Source organism: Acomys minous (assembly GCF_964271855.1).
Source record: "Acomys minous genome assembly, chromosome: 1".
Lineage (NCBI taxonomy): Eukaryota > Metazoa > Chordata > Mammalia > Rodentia > Muridae > Acomys > Acomys minous.
In genome coordinates, this window is record NC_140483.1 from 142,699,633 (window position 1) to 142,725,186 (window position 25,554).

At 49.7% G+C, this 25,554-nt stretch overlaps 1 protein-coding gene across 2 annotated transcripts in view; it reads left to right on the forward strand.

Moving 5' to 3' along the window:
- COL15A1 (collagen type XV alpha 1 chain) overlaps positions 1-25,554 on the forward strand; it is a 106,839-nt gene that overhangs the window by 25,481 nt on the left and 55,804 nt on the right. For both annotated transcript variants that reach the window (XM_084791459.1, XM_084791458.1), the window contains exons 3-8: positions 10,854-11,401; positions 12,839-12,913; positions 14,468-14,548; positions 19,636-19,780; positions 22,841-22,950; positions 24,451-24,585. In XM_084791459.1, coding sequence (XP_084647585.1) covers positions 10,854-11,401; positions 12,839-12,913; positions 14,468-14,548; positions 19,636-19,780; positions 22,841-22,950; positions 24,451-24,585 — 1,094 coding nt within the window. The remainder of the gene's footprint in view (positions 1-10,853; positions 11,402-12,838; positions 12,914-14,467; positions 14,549-19,635; positions 19,781-22,840; positions 22,951-24,450; positions 24,586-25,554) is intronic.

Genomic DNA, 25,554 nt, shown 5'->3' on the forward strand with positions numbered 1-25,554 from the left:
GCTTTCCAATGCTAGCCGGGCCACACTGTCCAGAGACCAGAAAGTCTGTAGGGGAGAACTGTGTTCTTCTGGTCCTCGTAGGAGTCATTTCTTCCAGGCCTGAAGCAACGACTGTCTAGGGTGGTTAGAAAAACTGGAAGACAGATGAGGAGGCTGAGAGATTGGAGGCACTCCGACCTGGCAAGGGCCTTGGGAAAACATTTAGCCCAGACTCGAGTTCGCAGATACTGAGCCAGAGACTTGGAAGAAGCAAGAGACTCTTGACCCCATGTGTGGAGTTGGTGATGGAAGCTGTCTCTCAGGCTTATGCCCTTTCTGTTATCCTTGTGACAGCTGAGAGACCACCATATGGAAGTTGGCTTTCTGTGGTCCCAGGGGGGCAGAGCGCTGCCAGCTGGTGGGGCTGGGGTGAGGCAGTCACAGTGAGCTCAGCATGAGAAAGGCCCTTGAAGACTTAGAACTTCCTTATAGCTGTTGAAAAGGAGTGAGCTCTTCCACATGGAGGTGAGCAAGCGGGGACCGGGTGGCCTTTGATGGGTGTGCACTGGAGGAGACTCTCCCCAGAGAGGGAGCTTTCTTTGTCAGAAATCTGCAGCTTGCTAAACTCCTCATGTCTTGTCTTTCCGGAGGGTGACAGCAAGAGAAACTGCAGGCCAGGGGGTGCTTTAGGCACACCACAGTCCCTGGGGCCACCTTTCTGCATGGTTGTCCAGAAGGACAGGGCAAAGTGTGAGATAGGCCTACTGTCTCACAGGCATGTATGCGGTCTCAGCTATGGGGAGGCTGAGGTTTACAAGTTCAAGGCCTACTGGGCACATTAGTGAAACCATGTCTCAAAATGGGAAGAAAGCTGAGGGTTAGCTCAGCAGTGCAGGCTTTGCCTAGTGTGAAGCCCTAGATTCAGAACTCAGAACTGAAAAACCAAATATATTAGCAATCCTAAGAAAGGTGGGCATCGCTGGGAGGGACGAAGAGGATACAGGGCCACTCCATTATGTTTGGAGGGCGTGGCTGAGGTAAGCACAAGGAGTTCTGGCCTGGAAGGGTGGTCTCCCATGGTCCTAAGGATGATAGGCTCCTAAGGAAAGTCACCCCTGCATACCCCCCAGACTGTTTGCTGGCTCCAGCCCAGGCTACAACCACCACGGGGAGTCCTTGACCAGAGCGGCTACATATACCATGTATGAAGGCCAGCAAAGTGCTCTGTCTGCTTCCTGAGCATGGGTGGGAAGGGCGGCCATATGGGGGGAAGAACATTTTTGCCTCCCTAGACAATCCACGTTGAATCAGAAAAGAGGATAAGAGCTATGTCTCTGGGTTCTAGGCTCGGCATGGCCACCGAGTATGGCCTGGCACCATGCATCCTCTCCTGAGCCACTTTCATATCTCTGGACACCACTTTGTGGTTGCCATCTAGGTTCTCCTCACCTCAGTTCCCGGGGCACACCCAATATCCCTCAGGCCACACCCAATATCCCTCAGATCCCAGACCGAAGTTCGGAGAAGACGCAGATCCTTGTAAGGCCGCTAGGGGCCGCTGTCGGGCCCGTGGTGGAGAGTTCCTGGCTGTATTGAAAGGCTCTTGGGACTTCTCTGCGACTAGCCTTGACCCAGTGCCAGAGGAAAAGCACTTTAGTCTCTAGGGGCCTTAAATGCTGACGAGCGCGAGCCCTGGGCTCAGGTCCCAGATGGTCATCTGTGGGATCAAGCTTTGCAAAGCCAGATACAGTTCCCTGGGGACGTCAGGCTCCAAAGCCCAGCCCAGCCCCGGGCACCGCTTTAGAACCCTACACATGAAAGGCTGATCTAGTCCAATACACAGAAAGGGAAACTGAGGCTGGAGAGCAAAGGAAGGTGCAGGTGCCCAGGAGCCTGTGGCAGAGAGAAGGAGAGGAGAGGGATTTTTGCTTCTCATCTCCTCCAAATGCTGAGCCCAGTCCAGTTTGTTTCTTCACTGCTAGGATTCTTTTCTGGTTTCCATAGAAACTGGCACTGGACCCTTGGGAAGAAAGTGGCACCCTGTGGGGACTGCTCAGATTTTCCTCTGCAAGGTCCTTCTCTAAAGCCTTCTGATGGCTCCTCCCTGCGCCCTGGGGAGGGGCCACCCTGAAATCGCTGAGGAGACTAAACTGAATTTTCCAGGGGCAAAAGGCCCAGGCTGTTTCTGTCTGTCCTTTTTTTCCCCAGGCCACGTTGCAGACTGCCAGCTCTGCCAAACCCTGTGAGTGTGTAACCTGGGACTCTGTTTATAGGGCGAGAGAGGAGCTCGTTGTCTTGGGGTACAACAAACTGAGCCTGGAAATACTGGCAAGAAGATGCAAAATAGAATATTAGGGCCTGGAGAGATGGCTCAGTGGTTAAGAGCACCCACTGCTCTGCAAAAGACCTGGGTTCAACTCCCAGCATCCACATGGTGGCTCATAACCATTTGTCATTTGTCATTCTGGGATGCCCTCTTCTGACCTCTGCAGAAATTGCACGTGCGTGGTACACAAATATAAGTGCAAGCAAAACACTCAAAAAAAAAAAAAGTAAAAAAAAAAAAATGGTAACTTAGCAAACAGCATGAAAAAAGAGGAAGGCAGAGTAGGAGGAGGAAAGACATGAGGGGAGAGAAGATGATAATCGGTGTGTGTCTCTCTCACTCTACTGTAGACAGAGCGAGCACCATGTATGTTAGCTTCTATCCCTAGTCCCAGAAGGGTCTGGAATAGAACTTTGACTCAGTGGTCGAAGGTACCAGGTTACCAGATACCATTGAGAGCTTTGGAGCTTGCAAGAAACATGAATGGATAACTGCTTTCCATTACCCTGACTCTGAGCTTCTTTTTTCTCTTTTAATTTTTTATTTATTGTAATTTATTTTACATTACATCCCAATTACTATCCCTTCATTCCTCTTCTGCCCTATTCCTCTCCCCTAGACCTCTGACAGGGGGAGCCCTCCTCCCCTACCATCTGACCACAGGCTTCATCAAGATAGCTTGCATCCCTCTGTATCTTCAGCACTATACGAGGCACAGCGCGAGGAGGGCTTTATGTGAACGTGGCCCCTGGGAAATGAAACAACTCCTTTGCATTAAAGAAGCAAAGGAGCAGCACTGAAGTTCGATTCCCGTATCGGCAAGCCCAACAGCAGCAATGCACAGACAGCCCATCTCGTTCAACCCTGTGCAGAGAGGGAAACTGAGGTCAGAGAAGCGGAACGGTTTGCCCACGAGCACAGCTGGGACATGCACTTGAGCACCATCTCTCCTGCTTGGCTCACTCTGAGGCTGTGTGGCTTCCGAAGAGGCTCCCTGGGAGATGGAAGGAGCTTGCATGCCTAGATGACGGGCGAGCATCCAGGTGGTTGTAGGGTTTGGGGCTGGAGCCTGGCCCTACTGACTCTCACTGGGGCTTCAGACTCGGAGCCTGGATGTTGGCTCAGCCAGCAATGCCATCCTGAGCTGAAGGCGAGGATTCCTTCTGGGTCAACAGGGAGGGTAGGCGCCAGCTCCGATACTCAAGGCTCTCCCAAGATGGTGGAGACATATGTGAAATGAAAAGATGCATGCTGCCTGGAGTGTGGGCCAAGTACAGAGAGGAGAGAGCCTGGCCTTGCCAGTCTGGAAATCTCGGGAGGCTTCATGGAAGAAGTAAGAGTGGTATCCTGAGAAGCTTGGAGACCTGTGGAGCATTACCTCAGACGGAAGGAGCAGGCTAGAAAGAATGGGACCCACCAGCTGTGGCGGCGTTGCCGATGACGTCAGCACTCAGCCCATGGGAGTGGGAGGGTCATGAGATCCACACTGGCCGAATGACATCATGACACCCTGGCTCAAAATTTAAAAAGAGGATGGGCTAGGGAGTTAGCTCAGTCGGTAGAGAGCTTGCTACACAAGCATGAGGTGCTGAGTTCAATTCCCAGAACCAAACCAAACCAAAATGAATAAACAGAAAACAAACAAACAAACAAAAACAAAGCAGAATGCTTGCAATCCCAGGAGAGACAGATGGATCCTCGGAGCTCCTTGTCCACTCCAACCTGGCCAAATCAGCAAGTGTCAGTGAGAAACCCAGGCTCAGAAAGTGAGATGATGGTTCCTGAGAAATGACAGGTTAACCCCTGATTTCTGCACATGCGTATGCATTCATACAAACATGCTCACGAACACACACACACACACACACACACACACACACACACACATATGAGCATGGACACAGACACAGATGGGACCCATGCATGCCAGTTGGATGCCCAATGTAACAGCTGTATGGGAAAATAACAAGATAATTATAATAGTGAGAGAAGTGTATGCTCACTGTTCTAAGTACACGGTTTTGCTCAAGACATGACGCTGCCCTGTGAGAAGTGTGAGCCACTTCAATGACCCCAGGCCAGAAGTCCTATTAACAGCCCCCACCAGCAGTGTTCCCAGCCTTCCAGGCCTTGTCCCTCCAAGATGGAGAGATCTCTTCCCACCAGCTGTGACCTCCCTCTCTCCTTTGCCCCCAGCACAAAGCCATCCCAGGACAAGACATGGACCAAACTGCTAAGCTTGTTTCTCTTGGCTCCCAGGCTCCTCGTGGCTGCCTGAGCAGGTGGCCTTTCCGCTGGAAGCCAGAGAAAAACGAGCCAGCAGGCGCAGGCCCAGCCCTGAGCATGGGTCACTCCAGGCCAGGGGTCGTTCCCCGCCATACCACGCCATGGGACCATGCATGTGGAGGAAGGCGGGGCTGCTGAGAGCAAAGCTGGAACGCTGGGGCTTGCAGTAGACTCTGTGGCTCTCTCTGAGGCCAGAGTCAGTGGAAATAGGACCTACGGCCCAGAGCCTACACACTTGTCCTCTCTGGCAGGTCTGAGACCTTAGCATGAGGGTAGGAGGAGGGTAGGTGGCTGCAGGCTATGGCTTTTGCTAGCTTCACACCTTCCTTGCAAGCTGTACATGCTGTTTGCTAAGTTACCATTATTATTATTATTATTATTATTATTATTATTATTATTATTATTATTATTATTAGTATGAGTGTTTTGCTTACACTTACGTCTGTGTACCATGCACGTACAAGTTTGCTGGTCACTTGGACTTCGTGTCACCACCTCATAGGATCTCCATAAGGGAAGTGGGTAGGACGTCCCCTTGTCACCCTGGTCACTACCCAAAGAATGCATGTTTGGTAGAGGGTAGAGGCTGGAGAGGAAGCCAGCTCTGACCAAAGCTGAGGGCGTCCTCCACTGCAGCCTTCCTAATCCTCTCCAGCTGGCCCACCAGCAGCCAGAGCCTGGAAAGGCTGCAGAGCCAGCGATCTTGGGGACTTGTGGTTTGGAGTCAGGGGAACCTCAGATTCTGTCGCTAGGCCTCCTGGCCATGCCTCTTCCTCTTTACTATCAGTCTCCTGGCCCATAAAACAAGGAGGTTTTTGGATAGGGTTATGAAAAAAAAATCATTAAACTGATGCCTGGACATAGGAATTCACAAGACGGCCACATGCAAGTCTAGAAGTGTCTGAGCTGGGCAAGCCTGGGCTGGCTTAAATGACCCCTTGCTCCGTGTCCCGCATCCCTCATCTGACGCCGGAACTCCACTCGGAAATAGACCACTGGATGTGAGCCAGTCCATTTACCCAACGGAACCACAGGTTCTGCAGATTCTAAAGCACCCCACCAGAAAGCTTCCCCCTCCCAGTAAGTGGGGGGATGAGACAAAGAAGGGGAGTCATGCTATCTGGGCTTGGTCTTCATTTTATCTAGTGCTGTGGTGGGGAGGGAGGAGACCTAAGTGGGGTGTTCAAGTCCTTTCTCTTCCTTCTCCCTCTGTTCTTTCTTACAAAGATGGCTACATCCCAATTAAAAAAAACAAAAAGCATGCCTTTAAATTTCTTTCCTTCCCTTTCTTTCTTTCTTTCTTTCTTTCTTTCTTTCTTTCTTTCTTTCTTTCTTTCTTTCTTTCTTTCAAGACAGACTCTCTCTGTGTATCTCTGGCTATCCTGCAACCCATGATGAAGACCAGGCTGGCCTCAAATTCACAGAAATCCCCCTGCCTCTGTCTCCTGAATGCTGAGATTAAAGGTAGATGCCACTATGCCTGGCATGAGTTGTTAAATGTCTAAAAACGGATTCAAACCGTTTCGAATATGTAAATAAATATCTTTATTTTTCACACCAAGTGAGTGGTGTAATGTCACAAAGGTACCCAGAAAAGAGGAATAGCTCTTCTCTTCCAGCCTCTGCTCCCTTCTCTGGACACAGTCTCTAGCCCTAGCTTTTTGGATATCCTTCCGAGGACATCCTAATATATTCTAATACATGCACAGTCATACATTGATTATGCACTGAGAATTTCATGGGTGTTCTTGAACCAAGAGCTTTGGGGCCTCTAGACAGGAAAGTCTCTTAGGCTACCTTACACGTGTAACTCATCATTGAATGGAACCTTATGTAGAACATAACTATGGGCTTCAATATCCTTTATATACTTATGCATTCTGTGCTTTATTATTTTTGTCTTTTTACTGCCTGTGCTCTGATTACTGCTCGTACTATTTGGAAGGCTACACTGGATTTCCTTTCATGAATATGTTTTATTATTGATACTGGGTCAAAGAATTCATATGAATTTGTAACTTTTGAGAAATGTCAGGCTGCATCTCATGGATGTGACAGAATTTAGGATCTCACCAGAAGTTCATGAGAGGGCCTCATGCTGCCTCGGCCGCTTGCCAGCATTTTCAATTAGCCAGCATTCTGATCGCTGCCAATCTGATAAGGAAAATGGCTTCGCCTTGTAGCCCCTGCACTTCTTTCATTATGAGGTCAAATATTTTCTGCATACTTACATAGGAGCTGCTTTTGCTTCTTCTGCTGTGGATAGAACCTCCTAGTCTTTGCTCATGTTTCTGTTAGTGTGTGGCATTACCCATTCACTTTGCATGTTAAAGAAGTGAGCTTGTTGTCTGTGATATCAAGATTCTGCTCTTTCTGAAGCTTTTGGTTTTTAGCTGATACTTTGGGGATTAATATTATTATGATCTAAAAAAATGTTTTGGTCCTCAGATCTTTATTTTTAAGAGTCAAATTTAACCAAATTTATGTCTTTAAATTATCAAACAATTCACTATTATGAGTTTTGTTCTGTAGAAATTTTTTTCTGTCTAGTTAAATGTAACCAGACTTATTGTTGTTTTAACTTATGTCTTGTGGAGTTTAAGCCTCAAACCCAATTTACTTCCAATGGATGTCTGTCTGTTTTAAAGCAAGCTGTGAACTGGAGAGGATAGCATTCACTTGTGAATTAAGTTTGGTTTTGTGGCCATTGACACTTTCCCGCTGTTATTAACCTTGGGTTCATGTTCTGTAAAATGAGAAGGTTGGAAGTTTTCATCCATCCATTCATCCATCCATCTGTCCATCCTTCTGTCGACTCATCAGTTTGCTCATTTATTCGCTCATGTTCACTGGGCTTGGTCCTGGGAACAATGAATGATGAAACCCTTGTCCTCATCATCCATTGTGGGTAGAAACAAGTAGCCAATGGGGACATGGGGAAAGGGCTTTGCTGTGGGACCTCAGTGTGCACGCAGGGGGCCTGCAGTGCAGTTCCATCAAGAAGAGCTTATGGCTTTTGGAGGTGAAATGGCTGTAGGGGAGGGAGGCCTGGGCTGAGCCTCTAGGAGGAGGAGGAGGAGGAGGAGGAGGAGGAGGAGGAGGAGCAGGAGCAGGAGGAGTTATTCTAAAGATAACTGGGTCAGATGGAGCAAGTGACTAGAGGTAGATGTAGGTCTGTGACAATAGAGGAACACTTTCGGAGCCATTGTACATTATTTTAGGGGGCAGGGAGCATGGCTGGGCTCAGACTGAAAAGGCCTCTCAATCCCTGGATGGAAACTTGACGCTAAGGACCATGGATGTCCATAAAAGACTCCTAAGTGAGGAATCTACATGATCATTTTCTCTCTTTGATTGTGACATGTTTCCAGTGAAGTTTGTTCTGGAGGATACTTGTAGTCATGGTGGCACACATTATTAGTCCTGACACTGGGGACCAGAGGCAGTCAGACGTCTTTGACTTTGGGCTAGCCTTGTCTACAGTGAATACCACGCCAGCCAGGGCTACCTAGTGAGTCCCTTAATACACACACACACACACACACACACACACACACACACACACACACACACAATAATACAATGAATACTTCTTTGGATCTAATGTTAAAAATTAAGCATAAGTATTTGAAAAGCCCTATGGACCTCTTTCAACTGAATCTCTCTGCCTACCTTCAACATGGGCACAATAGGCCACTCAGTGATACAGAATCGTCAAAGAGCACTTTAGCAGCAGTCAGTAAAATTGCAAGTGAACAGACCTATGTAACCCACAAGTCCCTGTCATCTGCTTGATGGGATGGCCTATACTCATAAGCACAGGAGGTGGATATAAAGGAATCTATAGAAACATGGTCTGGAAAGCCACAAACACTTTCCTCTCCATCACTGGAAGAGCTACTCTGCCCATTGCAACTCAGCTACCCCGTGAGTACTGTACTAAGTGCAGGACCACAGCTTCAACAAGGATTAATCCAAAAATTACAATGTCGAGGGTGGGGAGAGACTTGAGAGACAGAAATAGGCAGCGTGCCGGCGTTGATATGAGGGTCACAGGCATCCAGGGTGGCTCTGTTCTCTGTTACAGACACAGCTTACCCAGTAAATGCAACAGACGCACAGAAATGATGACCCTGGCATCCCAAGAAGGGCAGAGAAAGTGGCCTAGCGAGGGTTACTAGAGCTTGGGGGTGGCTCTTCTGTTGAGTTCCGGCCATGTGCAACTTCTGCCTATCACCCTTTACTTTTTATATTTTTTCAGTACTGGGACTGGAAGAGAGGAGGGCCGTGGGGGTCTTGTTAGGCAAGTATTGAGCCAGGGAGTTTTAATTCATTCTCCCCCCTCTTCCCTGCCTTTTACCTCCCTCTTTCCTCTTTATTTCTTTCTTCTGGTTTTTCAATCAGGGTTTCTCTGTGTAGCCCTGGCTGTCCTGACACTTGTTTTGTAGACTACTTTACTTTTCTGTTGCTGTAACAAACTCCGTGACCAAAAGCATCTCAAGGAGGAGTGAAGCGTTTGTGTCATCTTAACACTCCCAAGACACTATTCGTCATTGAGGAAAGTTGGGGCAAGAGCGCAAGGCAGGAGCCTGAAGCGGAAACCACAGAGGAATGGTGCTTACTCAGTGATCCCTGAGCCCGACTCAGCTAGCTTGCTTATACAGTCCAGGACCTCCTGCCTTGAGCTGACACCACCCACAGTGAGACGCTCACCCCGCTGCCTCAATCAGCAGTCAAGAAAATGCTCCCACAGACCACAGTGAGCGAACCCTTCGATTGAGACTCCCTCGGATAACTCGGGGCTGTGTCAAGTTGACGGTTGAAGCTAACTAGGAGTGGTGGCCTTAATCATTGATTTGGGTCGCCCTTTGACTTCTTCATATGATAGCAGGAGACTCTTAGCCATGGACTAGGGGCCTCTGACCTTTGGCTAGAACCCAGGTGGCCACTAGGAGATCTGCCGTGCCCTCTGCTGCCGCTTCATTCTGAGGCTCATCACTTCGGGTCCTCTGCCTTGGTCAAATCCTCAGGCCCTAGCTTTGTTTCTGAGGCCTTGTCCGCTGGCCCAGTGGCACCGAATGAGTCCCCTCTCCCGGAGAGACCTCATTCCTCTCTCACTTTGCTGCTGTCACTTCTGCATCACCTCAGGAATATGTGTGTAGGTCACTAGACCAGCCTGGAGCTTTTGTCCAGGGACAGTGGTCAGATCTGAGGACCTTTTCAGGCCACTGCAATGGAGATCTGTCACCCTACCAAGGGTGCTGGTGAAGAGCACAAGCTCTGGTCAGGGGCCCTAGGTTTGAACTCTGCATGTGAATCTTGCTTGCAAATCTGTTAGCTTCTAGCAGCCTTGATTGTCTCAGAAGTAAATGGAAATAACAGTATGTAACCTCATGGGGCTCTTTGTGAGGATGAAATGAGCTTAATTGTGTAAAGAGCTAAGAGCAGTGCCTGGTACAAAGGGGGAGAGAGAGAGAGAGAGAGAGAGAGGTGTGTGGATCCTGCTGTTACTGCTGCTGCGGCTGGTGGTGGTGGTGGTGGTTACCGCTATGATGCAAAGTTCACTTGTGCTGGACCCCCAGGAACATTCCCCTCTGTGCCTGCTTTTCCCCTATGCTCTGAGGCACATAAACAGAAGACCTCATTTAAAGCAAAGCAATCCAATCTGATTTCACTTTGTTAAGTAACGAAAGAAATCTCCAAGTTAATGGGGGGTGGGGGTGGGGGCAAGCACAATAGATTCTAGAAGTGATTTATAAATGTTTTTTTCCCAAGCTTTAGTTCACCGCCCATTCGTGAGTAATCAAATCAATTAGTGAGTCTTTCCAGCATGGTTTTAATTTTAAAAAGAGGAAAAACAATAATTAAAAGGGAGGAGGAACTAGTCAAGGGCCTGCTGAGCATTCAGTCAACACAGTGCCTTCTGCAATGGTGTTTCTGAGTTATATTCGTGTTTTTGTGCACAGTGCACATCACATATTATTGGGGGGATTGTTTTGGAAGTTTGAGAAACTGTCATTTAGAAATTCTTGTTTTGGGGCTGGAGAGATATCTCAGAAGTTAAGAGCACTGGCTGCTCTTCCAGAGGTCCTGAGTTCAATTCCCAGCAACCACGCAGTGGCTAGCGTCCTCTTCTGGACTGCCGGCACACGGGCAGATAGAAAGTCTTGTTTCAGTGGATTCCCATGGGATCCAGCTGTGCTGTGACTCCCACCTCCGTGTTCCAGCATAATGGAATCATAGCCTCTCTCCCTCCCTGCAGGGGCAGCTTCCCAGGACCACCTGGACCTCACAGAGCTCATCGGCGTCCCATTACCCTCATCTGTGTCCTTTGTCACCGGCTACGGCGGTTTTCCGGCCTACAGCTTTGGACCTGGTGCCAATGTCGGCCGCCCAGCCAGGACCCTCATCCCACATACCTTCTTCAGGGACTTCGCCATTGGTGTGGCGGTGAAGCCTAACAGCGCCCGTGGAGGCATGCTCTTTGCCATCACCGATGCTTTCCAGAAAGTCATCTACCTGGGCCTTCGGCTTTCCGGTGTGGAGGACGGCCGCCAGCGCATTATCCTCTACTACACTGAACCGGGCTCCCAGGTGTCCCAGGAAGCTGCTGTCTTCTCAATGCCAGTGATGACCAACAGGTGGAATCATTTTGCTGTGACCATCCAGGGCGAGGAAGTGGTTCTTCTCGTGGACTGTGAGGAACACAGCCACGTCCTCTTCCAGAGGTCTTCCCAGCCTCTGACGTTTGAGCCCAGCGCCGGAATCTTTGTGGGCAATGCAGGAGCCACGGGGCTGGAGAGATTTACGGTGAGTTTCGGTCCCCTCCCCTCAGACCAGAGAAACTTGTGGACCTGAAGTCCTACACCCTAAGCAGGAGCAATGATCATTGTTATTTTATTTTTATACCCCCGAAAGACATGTACACACAGAGGGAAGGGACCTAGGCCAGGAAGCCAGTGATCCCAGTACTCTGCAATAAACGGAGGCTACAGGCTGTAGGCAGTCCTGTATCCTGTGATCTGTTGTATTGTCTGCGTGTGGACATAAAGGCCACTTAACCTGAGGCTGGGCTTTCTGGTGCATCGTGCAATCTCAGCACTCAGGACACTGTAGCAGGAGGATCATGAATTCCTGGCCAGCCTGGCTTACATAGTAAGTCATAGGCGCCTGTCTGGGAAAATAGTAAGAAGCACTTTGTTCATTGAAAGCCATGATTTAAAAGAGTAAAGCTTGCTAATCTCAAACAATCTAATTTCCGGATGTGGATGGCAAGGTGCTTAAATAAATTCTATAAAGATGGATGAATCTGAATGACTGGAATGAAGCATTTCCTTTTTTTTCTTTCCTTTTTTGAACAATGTGTCCTAAAACAAACATACTCAAAGACTGACTTTACTACCATAACTGGCACATTCTAAAGAAAGTAACTAAGTGGTCAGGGGTTTTCATTTAATGCACATGTATACTGAGCCAGGATGCCCCTAGGCCCTAGGGTGATCAGACACACCAGGGAAATGAGAGCCATGGCTCATCCCTGAAATCCCACTACTCAGATTGCCTTGTGTCATGAGTTCCAGGCCAGCCTGAGCTACAGAGAGAGTTCCAGGTTAGCTTACAGATTGAGATTCTGTCTCAAAACCAGGTGTGGTAGAGCATACCTTTAATCTCAGCGCTCTAGAAACGTGTGGATCTCTGTGAGTTCAAGGCCAGCTTGGTCTACATAGTGAGTTTCAGGACAGCCGGGGCTACATAGCGAGACCCTATCTCAATAAAATAAAAATAATAAAATAGCAAAACCCCCAAGCAACTGGCCAAAAAGAAAAAAAAAGAAAAAGACACCACTAGAGGGCAGAAATTGAATTTATTTGCAGCACAGTGGAGATGCCAGAGGCTGTGTGCGCATGTCACAGGTGTACTTGCTGGCTTTTGACCAGTGAGCACCAGATCGGGGGGGGGGGGGGGGGGCCAGTGGGAGTGGGACAGGGAGGCAGCTGGCAGGTCTCCATGTGACAAGAATGACTAGCGAGGAAGGCTTGAACTCTGTGGGAGAGGGAAGACGCACTTCCGGGCCTACTGCTGAGCTGAGGGGCCCTGGAGACTTGAGGGGGCCGCTGTGACTATCTCTGTTCTGGAGCTGGGGCTGCCAGCATTCCTGTCACCTCCATAGACAGTGCCCTCCCTCACTCCCCGTATCCTGATGTACACACATAACTGATGCGCGCCTCTGATCTCTCTCTTCCCCAGGGCTCCATACAGCACCTTACCATCTATACGGATCCCAGGACCCCTGAAGAGCTGTGTGAAGCACAGGAGTCCTCGGTGAGCCTTCCTTCCCCACCCCACCCAGGGCTCTGTGTGCCCATCCCCCAGCCAGCCAGGGGAAGGCTGGGTGCCCAGCCATTCTTCCCCCTTAGCGTCATGCAGTCTAAAAGCCTCTCATCGTGGCCAGCGTGGGCCCCAAGTCCTATTTTGGGCTTTTGGCTTTCTTTCACTTTTTAAAGCTCTTCAGCCGTCTCCTTGCAGTGGGGGCTGTGTGTCTTATAAGGTGTTCCTGTGGCTGTGGCAGTCAATGGCCTGGTTTCCAGCCTTCCTGCCAAGAAGGGTGTCAAGATTCTAAAATCAGAGCTAAAATGCTAAGATATTCTGGGTGTAAAGTCCTATAAAAATGAACCTAAATTTAGGTTCATTTTATGCTTGGCAAGTGAATCAATTCCTAAGATGGAGGTGGGGGTAGGGACCCGGGAGGAAAGATGGCTCCTTCCTTCCTTCCATCTTTCTCTCCCTCCAACATCTGACACACTTGGAGACACAACTTAGTGACAGAGCCTCAGACCCAACTCAGCAGGTCAGGGAACGGGAGGGGCAGGAGGAGCTGGAAGCCAGGCAGAGAGAGGCACTGTCTGAAGGGCCTTCCAGGAAGACAGGAGCCTTGTGCCAAAGCCAGATGCAGAGTGGTGTTTCCTGAGACCGTTGCTCTTTAAGTGATGTCAACTTCTGAACAAATTGGAAGCTGGTTTCATTAATTTAATGTTAAAAAAAAAAAATCTGTGCCCAAGAAGTAGCATTTGGGCCTGCTTGAATTTCTGAACTCCTGAGTCAGTCATATTTATGGGGAGCTGGGAGAAGAATAAGAGAGCTGTCTTTTGTCTCTGCTCTGCATTCATGTATAAACAAGCCAGAAGTCCCAGAACACAGGACCCACAGCACAGGCCCCTAGGATGACGAGGGGGCTAGCTGTGAGGGTTAGGAGCCACAGCGCAGGCCCCTAGGATGACGAGGGGGCTAGCTGTGAGGGTTAGGAGCCACAGCGCAGGCCCCTAGGATGACGAGGGGGCTAGCTGTGAGGGTTAGGCCACAGTAGGAAGCCACCTAGGATGAGTGTTCCCTGAATGGGTTCCAGTGAGCATCTTGCACAAACTGAGAGCAAAGGAGGCCTGGGCGTGCTTGGAAGGTGAAGTAACACAGATTGTAGCGATAGTGTGGGCAGAAATAGAACTGCATTTCCTACCCTGTCTCTGATGCCCATGTTTGTATACATGTACACACATATATACACAGGCACAAACACCACATGTACATGTACTCATGTATCCATTCATGTATGCATGTGCATCACACAAACATATATACACATGCATACAAGCGTTTGCATATATATACACATGCATGCATACCACGTACATAGGCATGTACACAGATGCAGTCACACACATACATGTATGCAATGCACACATACACGCACATGCAAATGTACATACATGAACACAGTTCCTCCACAGGAGTCTCCTTGTCAGACTCTGACCTTCCCAACTACCCCACTCCTATATAACCTGCTCTCCTGACTTGTGTGTGGTGTGACTTATCTCCTCATAGGCATCTGGAGAAGCCAGTGGGCTTCAGGAGATGGATGAAGTCGCTGAAATCATGGAAGCTGTCACCTACACTCAAGCCCCGGTGAGCATGGGTGCTGCTCTTGTGAGTGGGTTAACTGTCCCAGGCTGTTGTCAGATATGTGAGGCTGAGTACCAGATCCTCTGGGGGAGTCAAGAGGGTCCTTTGCTACCTCACACCCACACGCAAGCAAGCCACCAATTACTCAGGGCCACCGGCACGTATGACTGTGAAAGGCATGCAGAGACAGATGTGCTCTGCGGCTTTGGAGAACTTTTTCAGACCCTCTGAGCTTCAGCTCTCTTCTACAGAGTGATGATACAATCAGTCGCTGGAGAACTAGGTGAGGCAGTCAGGGCTGACTCTCAGAAAGTGCCAGGCTTGAGGGAAACAGCCCTGAATGGTACTCAGTGTTGCCTTGGAGCCATGGGAAAGCAGCCCTCATGCTGGTGTCCACATTTCTCCTGGGACTGTGTCCTGCAGCTGAAGGAGAAAGGGTTTCCAAAGTGTTTAGTCAGGCCATGGGATGGCAAGGACCCTTCTCCGCACTTTTTGAGACTAGCAGAGAGCATCTGAGCTGCAAGCAGAGAAAGGTCCCAGGCTGGTTTCATCACTCTGTGAAGGCACTTCTGATAGAAAGGAGAGAGGCAGAAACGAGGCAGAGACTGTACCTTATAGACCTTGGGCAGCAGGGATATGGGTGTGGTGGAACAGAACCATAGTCTGCTAAAGCTAGAAGAACTTAGACTTAGATGTCTATATCAAACTGCCTATATTACAAATGGGCAGGCAGATCCAGAGAGGGAACCTGGTCAGGCTAGGCTGGAACACAGGTCTCCTGACCCCTACCCATGGGTTTATGGTCTAGGAGGGGTTGTGACCTTACCCAGTCATGGCTGAGATGAGGAATCCAAGGATCCAGAAGTCCATGCATTGCTTGGGGGCAATGTTGGAGTCCCGTGTGCCCATTGTGCTTAGCCACCCATGGGCACATCCTGGGCACAGGTGAGCAGCCACATGCTCAGGGATCTGAGCTTGATGCCACTTTGTGGCATCCAGATCGACAATGTAGAGGGAGGCTGACTCAGACAGAGGTGCTAACAACCTAGCAGTTCCCAGAGAGGGCCAGAAGAGGATAGTAGTGTTTAAGGGGTGTGACGGTCACAAAGTGAGAGTGGGGAAGGAATTTAGGAAGGGAAAGTGGATACAGCCAGCTTGGGACAAGCATAGGGGAGGCAGAAGGGAAGAGAGCTAGTGTTTCTGTGGATAGGAAGTCACTCCTTCCATACACCCTGCAAGGAAGATGGCACATGATGACAACAACACTGCAGGTACAGGGACTTATATGCGATGGGGGGCAGCATCAGCCCAGAGAGGGTGTGACATCGAACTCTGAGGACCTGGGAGGAGTGATGGAAGAAAAGTGGCTGGTGGTGTGGTGCACTTGGGGGGGGTCTCTGGGGCAGCCCATTCTTTTCTTTCTCAAGGCTGTGTCTCAAGGCCAAGTCTCAGGGACTTGGGAGAAGTGCTATACATCCAAGTCTTACCCAGAGCAGGTCTTAGCTGTGCTGCTCCCGGCCACTGGCCTTCAGCAGGAGACCTGACCTTTCCAAGACCACTTGCCCTGTTAGAGCAGAGCAAGCCTGGTCCAGACACTCAGGTAGCCCTTGGCACACAGAAGTGATGGGTGGGAACTTGTGGTAGGCACTGCAAACTAGCTGGTGAGGATTCCTGGCCAGGGAGCTCATGGCCAGACTCAATGCAGCATTACTGTGAGTTTCCTGTTTCTTTTGGGGACCCCCTTCACACCTGCTTCCTGGGGTCTTGTTATGCAAATCCCCTATGGCTGTGTTCAGCTTTAGGAGGATTCCCCTAGGCCCAGCCCCGCTGGTCCCCAGCACCCTACATGCCAGATCCATCCTCAGGGCTCTCCTGTCCTTCTACAGGTGTTCCCTCCACCCACGCATGCGCTCACTCTCAGAGGTCGCTCTCTGAGAGCACTCTGCCTACAGTGTGATCACAGAGATAGCTTCTGAAGTCTCTCCACAGGACCGGGCATGAAACAACTATGTTGTTATTGGGGCCACATGACCTGAAGATGAAAGAGCCAGATCTAAGGCTTTTGACCTGGAGTGCTCTCAGTCACTCTGCTCTGAAGGGAGTCACAGCTCTTTTTGGCAGTTACCCGTACAGCATGGGGAATTTCCCTCTCGGTCTCAGACAGTCCCTTCTTTCTCTGTCTGGCTTCCTTCTTGATCAGACTCTCACTTCCCCACGGGTCGGCCTTTGTAGCTTGCTACCCTCCAGGACACAGGCCTAAACAGCAAACAGAACCAGAGGCCGCCTGCAAGCCCTCCCTCTCCCACTTGTCAGTTAGGGCTGGGCACCTGCCTCCTCTCCTGCTGCTCACACACCTGTGCATTCCAGGAAAACTTATCTTCGGCTAAGTTACAATCAACTCCTATTTCTCAGCCCTGGTTGTGAATGTGAGGGCTTTAACGAAAAGGCTCCTGGGCTCCTTCCCTGGATGCTCAGTGTGTCTGGAGCGAAGAACGAGAACGTGCGTTGGCAGAGAGCTCCGAGGGTAATTCCCAGCCACAGCCAGGACCTCTTCCAGCCACACCTAAGAGCTCCCGGCTTCCCAGACATACCATCTGGGACTTCCAATCCCAACAGCCCCGTGCTGTTCTGTTCGCCTGGAACCTCCACCTCCACCCCGCCCTTCCTTCCTTCCTTCTGGCAAATTCCTATCTACCTCAGGATCCGGGCCAGATCCTCTCCTGTGAGGCCACTCACTGCCATGTCCCCTCCCCAGCTTGGTTCTTGCTTCTGCTATCCTGTGTGGTCCGTGAAATCAGTGCTAGGGGCTGGTCTGTGTCCATTCAGTGCCCTGGCCGGGGGAGGGTAGACACACTGTGTCCTCTATTCCTTTCTCCAGCCCCAGGGTTCAGCCAACAACCTGGCACACAGTGGGTCCACCGGAACCTATCTGTGGAATGGGTACATATTATTGTGACTGTGAGGGTGGACAAAAAAAAAAAAAAAGAAAGAAAGAAAGAAAAAAAAAAGAAAAAGCAAACAGAAATACCTCTGTAATACCTTAAGTTGTCACAGCCCATATTTGGTTCCTCATCCACCTTACCTCTGAAGCGCACAGTCCTGTGCTCAAGATGAGATACATCACTTTCTCCACAGAGTCAGCTCCCTCGAGTCTCCCTTTTCCCCAAAGCAGGGCCCAGGTGGCCATGGCTGCCTGGCTCAGCTCCAGTTAGAGTTTGGCTGAAAGGCTACTCAAGGACTCTGAGGTCTCCTTGAGTAACAGCTCAACCTGCTTCAGGCTTGCCTTCCTGATTGCCTCAGCCTCACCTGCTCCAAGTATCCATCCCTAGGCCCACCTGTCTTACAAAGTCCCCTTGCTTCCAGCCATTGGCCCTCCTGGAGGCTACAGGTGGCCTTCCACGGGCTTTCCTAGTTCCACCAGGAACCCATGGAAAACAGCTTCCTCCTATAACCCCATAGAGAAAGAAGATACACGTCCCAGGGTGGGTCAGTCCTAGCTCGGGTTTGCTGCCTTTTCTGGGGGTTCCCACTCTTTCAGCACCCCTACCTAGCTCCTACCTTTTTGGCTTTTTCAGTGCTCCACCCAAGGCTCCTGGGCTGGGCCCCAGTGTCCCTAGTCTGTACTCTTCCAGCTGCCCTCAGCACTGTCCTTGTCCTTGAGGCCACGCCCATTCTCCATTGTGCTGCTCCTACAGGCTCTGGCCTACAGTTTTTCTTCAGCCATGGCTCTGACCTAGCTCAGATGGCTAAGACCTGATGCCTCCAACATTCCCTCTATACTGTTTTCTGGAATTCTGCCCCCTTTCAAGGCCCGTTCCTTACAGCCTTCTTTCACCATTGCCTTGGAGATGGCACAGCAGTAAATCGCTGGCAGCGTCTCTGGCTTGGTGCTCGTAATCGTTGTTTCATGGCTTTGCTCCTCTCAATGCAGCTCTCTAGTAATACGGAATATTTTGCTACTAAAACTATGAAAACAGTCCTATGCATTTGTAGGACATTTCTTTTTTTTTTCTTTTTTCAGGTCTACTTATTTTTATTTTATGTGTATGGGTGTTCCGCCTACATTTAAGTGTGTGCATCATATGTGTGCAGTGCCCACAGAGGCCAGAGAGGGCATCAGCTCCCCTGAATTAACAGCCAGTTGTAAGATACCAACCGGGTTCTGGGACTTGAACCTGCGTCCTCCGGATGAGCAGCTGGTGGTCTTAACCACTGAACCATCCCTCCACGCTCTTTAGAACATCTCTTCTTGTCTCCGTCGTACAGAGGAGAAAGCTTAGGCCCAGTGAGGCCATATGGTTTATATGAAATAGGTCAGTCAACTAAATAGAAGCCAGGTATTTGATCCAAGTCTCACTGGAAGGACAGAACTTGGAACTCTGAAGTCACAGGGCTCTTAACAGTCCTCCCTGCTGTGATGGACCAAACATACACTGTTTGCACAGTAGAGTCTAACAGTAGAAGACCCTGATTTTGTGAGGATGCACAAGGAGTGCTATAGTAACAATTGGTCCCTGAAACCTCAGTAACCCATAGCTTAGAAACACAAAGAGACTGAAAGCGGGCAACCGCGGGTCTCACAAACTGCTCCCATCATCCATGGCTGACGTCCAGACATTTAGGGCCGGCATTAAGTTTCCTGCCTGGATTTCTGAATTGCTTTATTTCCAGCTGTTGGGTCCCCTCAACCCCAGACAGCCTGACTCACCCAGATAACTACTCCTGCACCCTGAATCCTGTGTTGCTCTGTGCTGACCTGAGACCCAGGCATCATGGGAGTGTGGTCTCCCAGCTTAGAGACCTTAGTCTGAGATCAGCAGTGACTCCCTGGAAGTGAGTGAGATGGAGTTACACCCAGAACCTACCTCTTTCAGGCCTGGGAGGTGTGATGCTGTCTAGAGACATAACCAGTGTAGGCATTTGGGATTATTCAGGATTCTGTGGATAAATTACTTTGCTTTTGTTTTGTTTTATTTTGTTTTTGATGTTTGGTTTTTTGTTTTGTTTTGTTTTTTGCTTCACTGTTAGGTAAACGCTTTTTTTTTTTTTTTACTTAAATGATTTTAAAGTAAACATGTTTCTCTCTTCAGCCTAAAGAAGTGCATGTTGATCCCATAAGTGTGCCTCCTACTTCATTTTCCTCTGCTGAGGACACGGAGCTTTCTGGTGAACTGGCACCAGAAGGCACCCCGGAAACCAACCTGAGCGTCATTGGGTACAGCATCCCTGAGCAAGGCAAGTCCTGACATGTGAGAATTGGGTCTGTCACCACGTAGTCAACATGCATGCGACATACCATGTCACCCTCCCTTTCCCCTTCTTCCCAGCATGGGGAAACTGAGTCACAGGGAAATTAGGTAACCCAGCCAAGACCGTGTGGCAGAGCTGTCGCTTGTTCTCATCTCTCTCCAAATATCTGAGCTTATGACTTTTGGAATCCCCTCTGTTTTCCCTGTAGGAAGGCTTAAAGGAATCATTGCTGCTAACTGAGCACCTACTGTGTGCCAAGTGCGTACATACGTCTCCAGTTCCACTATGCAGTCTAGTCAATATGACTTGCTATGATTTTACAGGTAGAAGAAGCCAGCCCCTGAAAAAGGGTAGGCGACATGCTCATGAGCTCCCAGCCTCATCTCAGCATCTCCGTTCTTCTGACCTCTGCCACAAGCTCTCTGGGTCTCAGAGGATCTGGTCAGCTGACCGATGGCCAGAGACTGACATGGTCACCCAGCAGGTCAATGGCCACCTAAAGAGGAGAGTGAGCTTCAGGCCCCTACCTGCTGCTCCTCTGCCTCTGCCACCCATACTAAGGTGCACAAGCAATGCCCAGAGAACATCACTGGTCCCCTAAGCAGCAGATTAACACACACCCAAGGCCTGAGAACACCCTTTCTCAGAGGGTGGCCATTTGTAGCCCTGCAGTCAGGGCCAGAGCTCTATGCTATAGGGGCAAGGTCATTCCCAGCAGCACTGTTCATCCAAGTTTCCTGTGGCAGGGATTGGTTGTACAAACTCCTTCATCCACGTGGTGAGGATGCTCTAATGACTTAGAGACATGCTTATAGAGACTTCACCACACAAGCAGATTTCAAAACTGAGACAGCCATCACTTTGAATACATGTAATTTGCATGTGTGTGGGATACATTACCCATTTGGTACAACATCCAATGTGTGGTAGGACTGCAGGTGGCTTTGATTCTTGCTGTTGAACTTTTGTGTTTCAAAACATCTTTTCCAGTAATATTATCCTTCTTTTCTTCGCTTTTGCCATCAGCCAACGAGTGTGAGTTTAACAGCTTAACTTGGGGAGTCTGTGGGTAGGGCACTGAGAGTACTAGACGGGAAAATTGTAAGTAATTTAATAAAGTCACAATGAAACTAAGGAGTCCTGGTGGCAGTGGGAAGCCTGGAGGGCAGGAGGGGCCTGATCCAGCTTTGAAGGAAGTCCTGCATGGCTGTCTATTTGCTGTGGGCCTGGGGCATGGCTGAGATTGCAAACCTTCTTAATCCTCCATGGGGGTGTTGTAACCATCTTGCCTCCTGGTAAACGGGAGGGTGGGATGCAATGTGATTTCTATGTTCCTGGCAACACAGAAGCATCATCACTTGTGGATACTGTGGGGTGGACTGGGACCTCTGAGTACAGCAATGCATAGGGTGGATTTTCCATCCAAGAAGGCAAGATGCGAATGGAGGCCAAGACTCGGAACTAAGCTTCTCACCCAGGAACAGCTTTGCTCCTCATCTAGCTGACAAAAGACCGAAGGGAAACCCTAGAGCTGGTTCAAGTGCTCCTTCTCCTGATGAATAGACATCCCGGATGATGGGGAGAAGCGAGACTGTACCCCCAAGACTGTATGGGGAAAATCTTCCAATATTTGAGGCATGTTTATGTCATGCTTTCTGACAGCTTGTGGGCCAGCTCCATCCAGGGCGACACTGGGGGCCAGCAGCTGTTTGCACAGCGCCCTCTGGTGGTCAGAGTAGGGAGGACCCAGGCAAGGGCCAATGCCTGGAGCCTTGGGCGTCAAAGGTGACATTGCAGAGTCAGCTGGAGACATTAGGGCATATGTAAATGCTACACATATGGAGAAAGTCTGGTCTGGAGACAAGCTTGCCTGGCTTACAAGCCTCTCCAAACACTACCCTTTTACTCCTCGTCAGAAGGGGAATAATTTTGAGACAGGCCTGTAATCCCAGCCCAAGGCCTACAGAGAACAAGTTCAAGGACAGCTTAGGGAACTTAGTGAGACCCTTTCTCAAAATATAGGTGTAAAAAGAGGGCCAGAGATACAGCTCAGTGATAGAGTTCTTACTGAGCTTGTGTGAGACCCTCGGCTCGGTGTTTAACACTACTCCTAACAATACTAGCTAATTAATAATAATCATTATTATTTTAGAGTTGTGATTAGAGCAAGATTCCTGCCCTGGGGTGATAAGGAATTCTGGTCTGGCAGGAGCTTGGTGGACTAGTTCCTAGAGAAGAGACAGCTTGACTTACAGGATAAAGGGCATGCGTTCATTTTAGTGACATCTCTCCTTTGCTTTAAGGTTCCATTTATCTTTTGAGGCCCGCCCCCTGCCCCCAGTGTGTGTGGTAATGATTCAACCAATGTAGAATTGTGGGGATGGCAGTGACAACAAAAACAACAAAGTAATGATCTCTTCTCTTTGCCCTCCTGTAATCTGGAAGAAGCCAACACTCAGCATGGCAGCGATTTAGCTGCATAAACACATAAACATATAGACACCTACACAAGTACTATGTGCGCTAGGATAATAACAAGTGCACAACATGGATATGTAATAGAATAATCACACGGGATGATGGTAAAACATGTGCACTCATATGTAGTCCTCTTTCTGTTCCTTGACTAGAAAACCCCAATGCTAGTGAACATCTGTGAGTGGCTTGCTATGCGCTAGGAGCTGTCCCCAACACTTTCCTCTGTCAGCTAGGTTGGATAATATGTAATCATCAGGACAGTTTCTGCTCTCTGAGGTAGGAATCGTGATCTTCACTCGTAGATGAAGGAACTTGAGGCACAGATTAAACGTTTGTCCTGAATCACATGCTGGGATGTGGCAAAGCAGGATTCCAGGCAGCAGGAGGTGACAGAGCCCGTGGTGGAAGCCACCTCACCCTAGGGCCTTGCCGGGGTTTCAAGGCTGCCTCTTCCTCATTTGTCCTGTGTAGTGGCACCATGGACACCTCACTAGGTACAGAGTTGCCTCATTCTCCTCCAAGACAGCAAAGCAGAGTTGTTGACATCACAATCTCTGCTTCCTGCAGGGTCTGGTGAAATTCTGAATGATACACTGGAGGTCAACGTTGTGAGTGGGGACCCCAGGACTGAGGATGGCTCAGGGGATGGCACCTTGTTGAATGTCACTGACAGTCAGGTGAGTGAGTGGTAAATTTGATTTAATAGCCTAATAAGGAGGCTTGTTTGCTTATTTCCCATTTGATGGTGACTGGGGCACCAAGGGGTTTTAGCTGAATGTCATCAAGACTGATGTCCCTGTGGTATGGAGAATGCACAGTGGTCAAGCACCAGGGCTACATAGGCATAGGTGGAGGAGAAACAACCTCAGCTTGGTGATGAGTGCAGCGTGCTCACGGTGGTGATCATCTTGTACTGGATCCTTATAAAGACCACAGTCCCATCAGGACTGTTAGCCACAGTGTTAGGCACAGGCACGATCACAGTATTCTTAGCAACTGTCTTTCATAGCTATAAAGCCAATTTGAGAAATGCTTGGTCTGGTAGGGGCACTGAGCCATCTTCTCAACTCCAGAGTTTGTGCACAAGTGTGAAGACCCGAGTTTGGGTCCTCAGGACACCATGTAAAAGCTGGGTGCAGCGATGAATGTCTGTAACCCCAGGATGGATAGCAGGGAGACAGACAAGAGGATCCTAGGAACTTGGTAGCCATTCGGCCCTAGCTCCGGATTTAGTGAGAGACTCTGTCTCAAAAATAAGGTGGGGAGCCATGGGAAGATACTCCCAGGATTGACCGCTGGTCTCCACGGGTTCCCCTATGTATAAATGCACCTCCACACACGTATGCACTCATACCTGCTCCAATACGCACACTCACACACATACACACACACACACACACACACACACACACACACATACTCACACACGAAAAAACCCTAGAAAACCAAAATAGCATGCCATCCCCACCCCCTTGCTTTGAACCAGGGTCTCACCATGTAACTCTGGCTGGCCTGAAATTCACTATATAGACCAGGCTGGCTTCAAATCTACAGAGATCTACCTGCCTCTGTCTCCTGAGTGCTGGGGTTAAAGGTGTGCACCATCATCCTTGGCAAACATGTCCCCCTTTATGACACTGGTAGCCATAGCTTTCTATTTCCCCCATTTGTTGTGAGACCTTGTAGAAATCTTTTCATGGCCCAGAGGAAACTAAATTACAAAGAAAGAGAGAAAAGTGTGTTAGGGCTGGAGTGGCCTGAGGAAGACCGAGTTCTGCCTGCACACGGCAGAAGCACCAAGGAGAGCTGTGTCATTATCCTTATGTCTGGGTGGGTGTGAAGGAGTGCTCACAGTAGAGCTGTGTGTCCAAACAGACTGTCCAGAGCTGAAGCCAGCTGACTCAGGAATCATCAGTGACCTGTGGTCACTGAGTGTGTAAACAGATGTTGCATGAAATCAATGGCTCGGAGATGTCCTCTGTCCCCTGGATTTTGAAGGTCTGGGACTGGGGTAGAGTCGCAAAGATAGATGAGCCTGAAGTCAGGAGGCTGCTGGAATGTCAGATGTCAGGGTGCATGTAGGGGAGACCCAGGCACTCAGTTCTCTCCAGCCATGAGCGCGTTGATCAGAGCTAAGGGACCAATGGCAGGGACTCTCACCATGTCCTCATTTTCAGGGGTTATCAGCAACAGCAACTGGGGAGGCCGGAGTGCCTGTCACCACTACGCTGGAAGCAGAGATCAGCAGTGTGCCTACTGGGGGGCCCACCATGGCCATGTCTACCCAGAACTCCAGGGAAGTGGCCACTCCAGTGAGTAGCTTGAGCATACATTTCACTTCCCCTGCTGGGGCTTATCCCTGGTCGAAGCAGGCACTGTCTGCAGGGCTATTCACTCACTGGCAGAGGTTTGCAGAGTGCTATGCCACACCAGGCACCAGTCCCACTTGCCAGGGATGATGGTCATTAGGAGAGGCTGAGTTCCCAAGATACGGTGGTGAAGGGACAAAGGATTCCCAAAATACCCTGTGAGTATAGAAAAGAGGCCCATAGCCCATCTTGCAGGTCAGAAAGGTAGAAGGTGAGCCTGGGAGTTGGAGAAAAGTGCCCAAGCAGATAGATGTTATAGGCAGGAGCCAGAGGAACAAAGGCCCAGGGCCCACACAGGAACTGAAGGAACACGGGGTGCCTGTGGGGTCAGCAGGGGCCCCCTGATGTCAGCTGAAGCTGAGAAGGTGCGGCTGGAGAGGCCCAGATCATGAAGGCTTCTGCTTAGGAGTCCGGCAACATTCAGTGAGGTAGTGGCCACTGACGCATAAGAGAGGGTGAAGAGATCTTAGTAGGCTTAGAATTCTAGAAAGATCTCCCTGGCATCTAAGTGGAGAAAGCATGGAGGAAGCTGACCTGGTACACAGGGATTGTGTGCGCACTGAATCCAGATCCAGGAGAGCAGGGGTGACCATGAAGATGTCAGCCCTTTTTAAAAGTTTCAGTGAGTGGGGGGCGCTGAAAAGCATCTTTTGATTTTGTGAGCATGACTCTAAGTGACAGCTGGAGAGGGCAACTTTAAATGCGGGAGGTACTGAGCTACAGCAGGAGGCAGGAAGCAGTCAGGTGATTGGCAGTTGTAGACTAGTAAGGGCAGAGGCTAAGGCCTGGTCTTAGATGTGCCTGCACTTTGAAGGTGAGGGAGGGACAGGACACAGGTGTAAGAGGGTCCTTGGCTGTCCGTCCCCTAAAGCCGCAGACATGGATCACAGTGGTAGTCCACTAACCTGGACC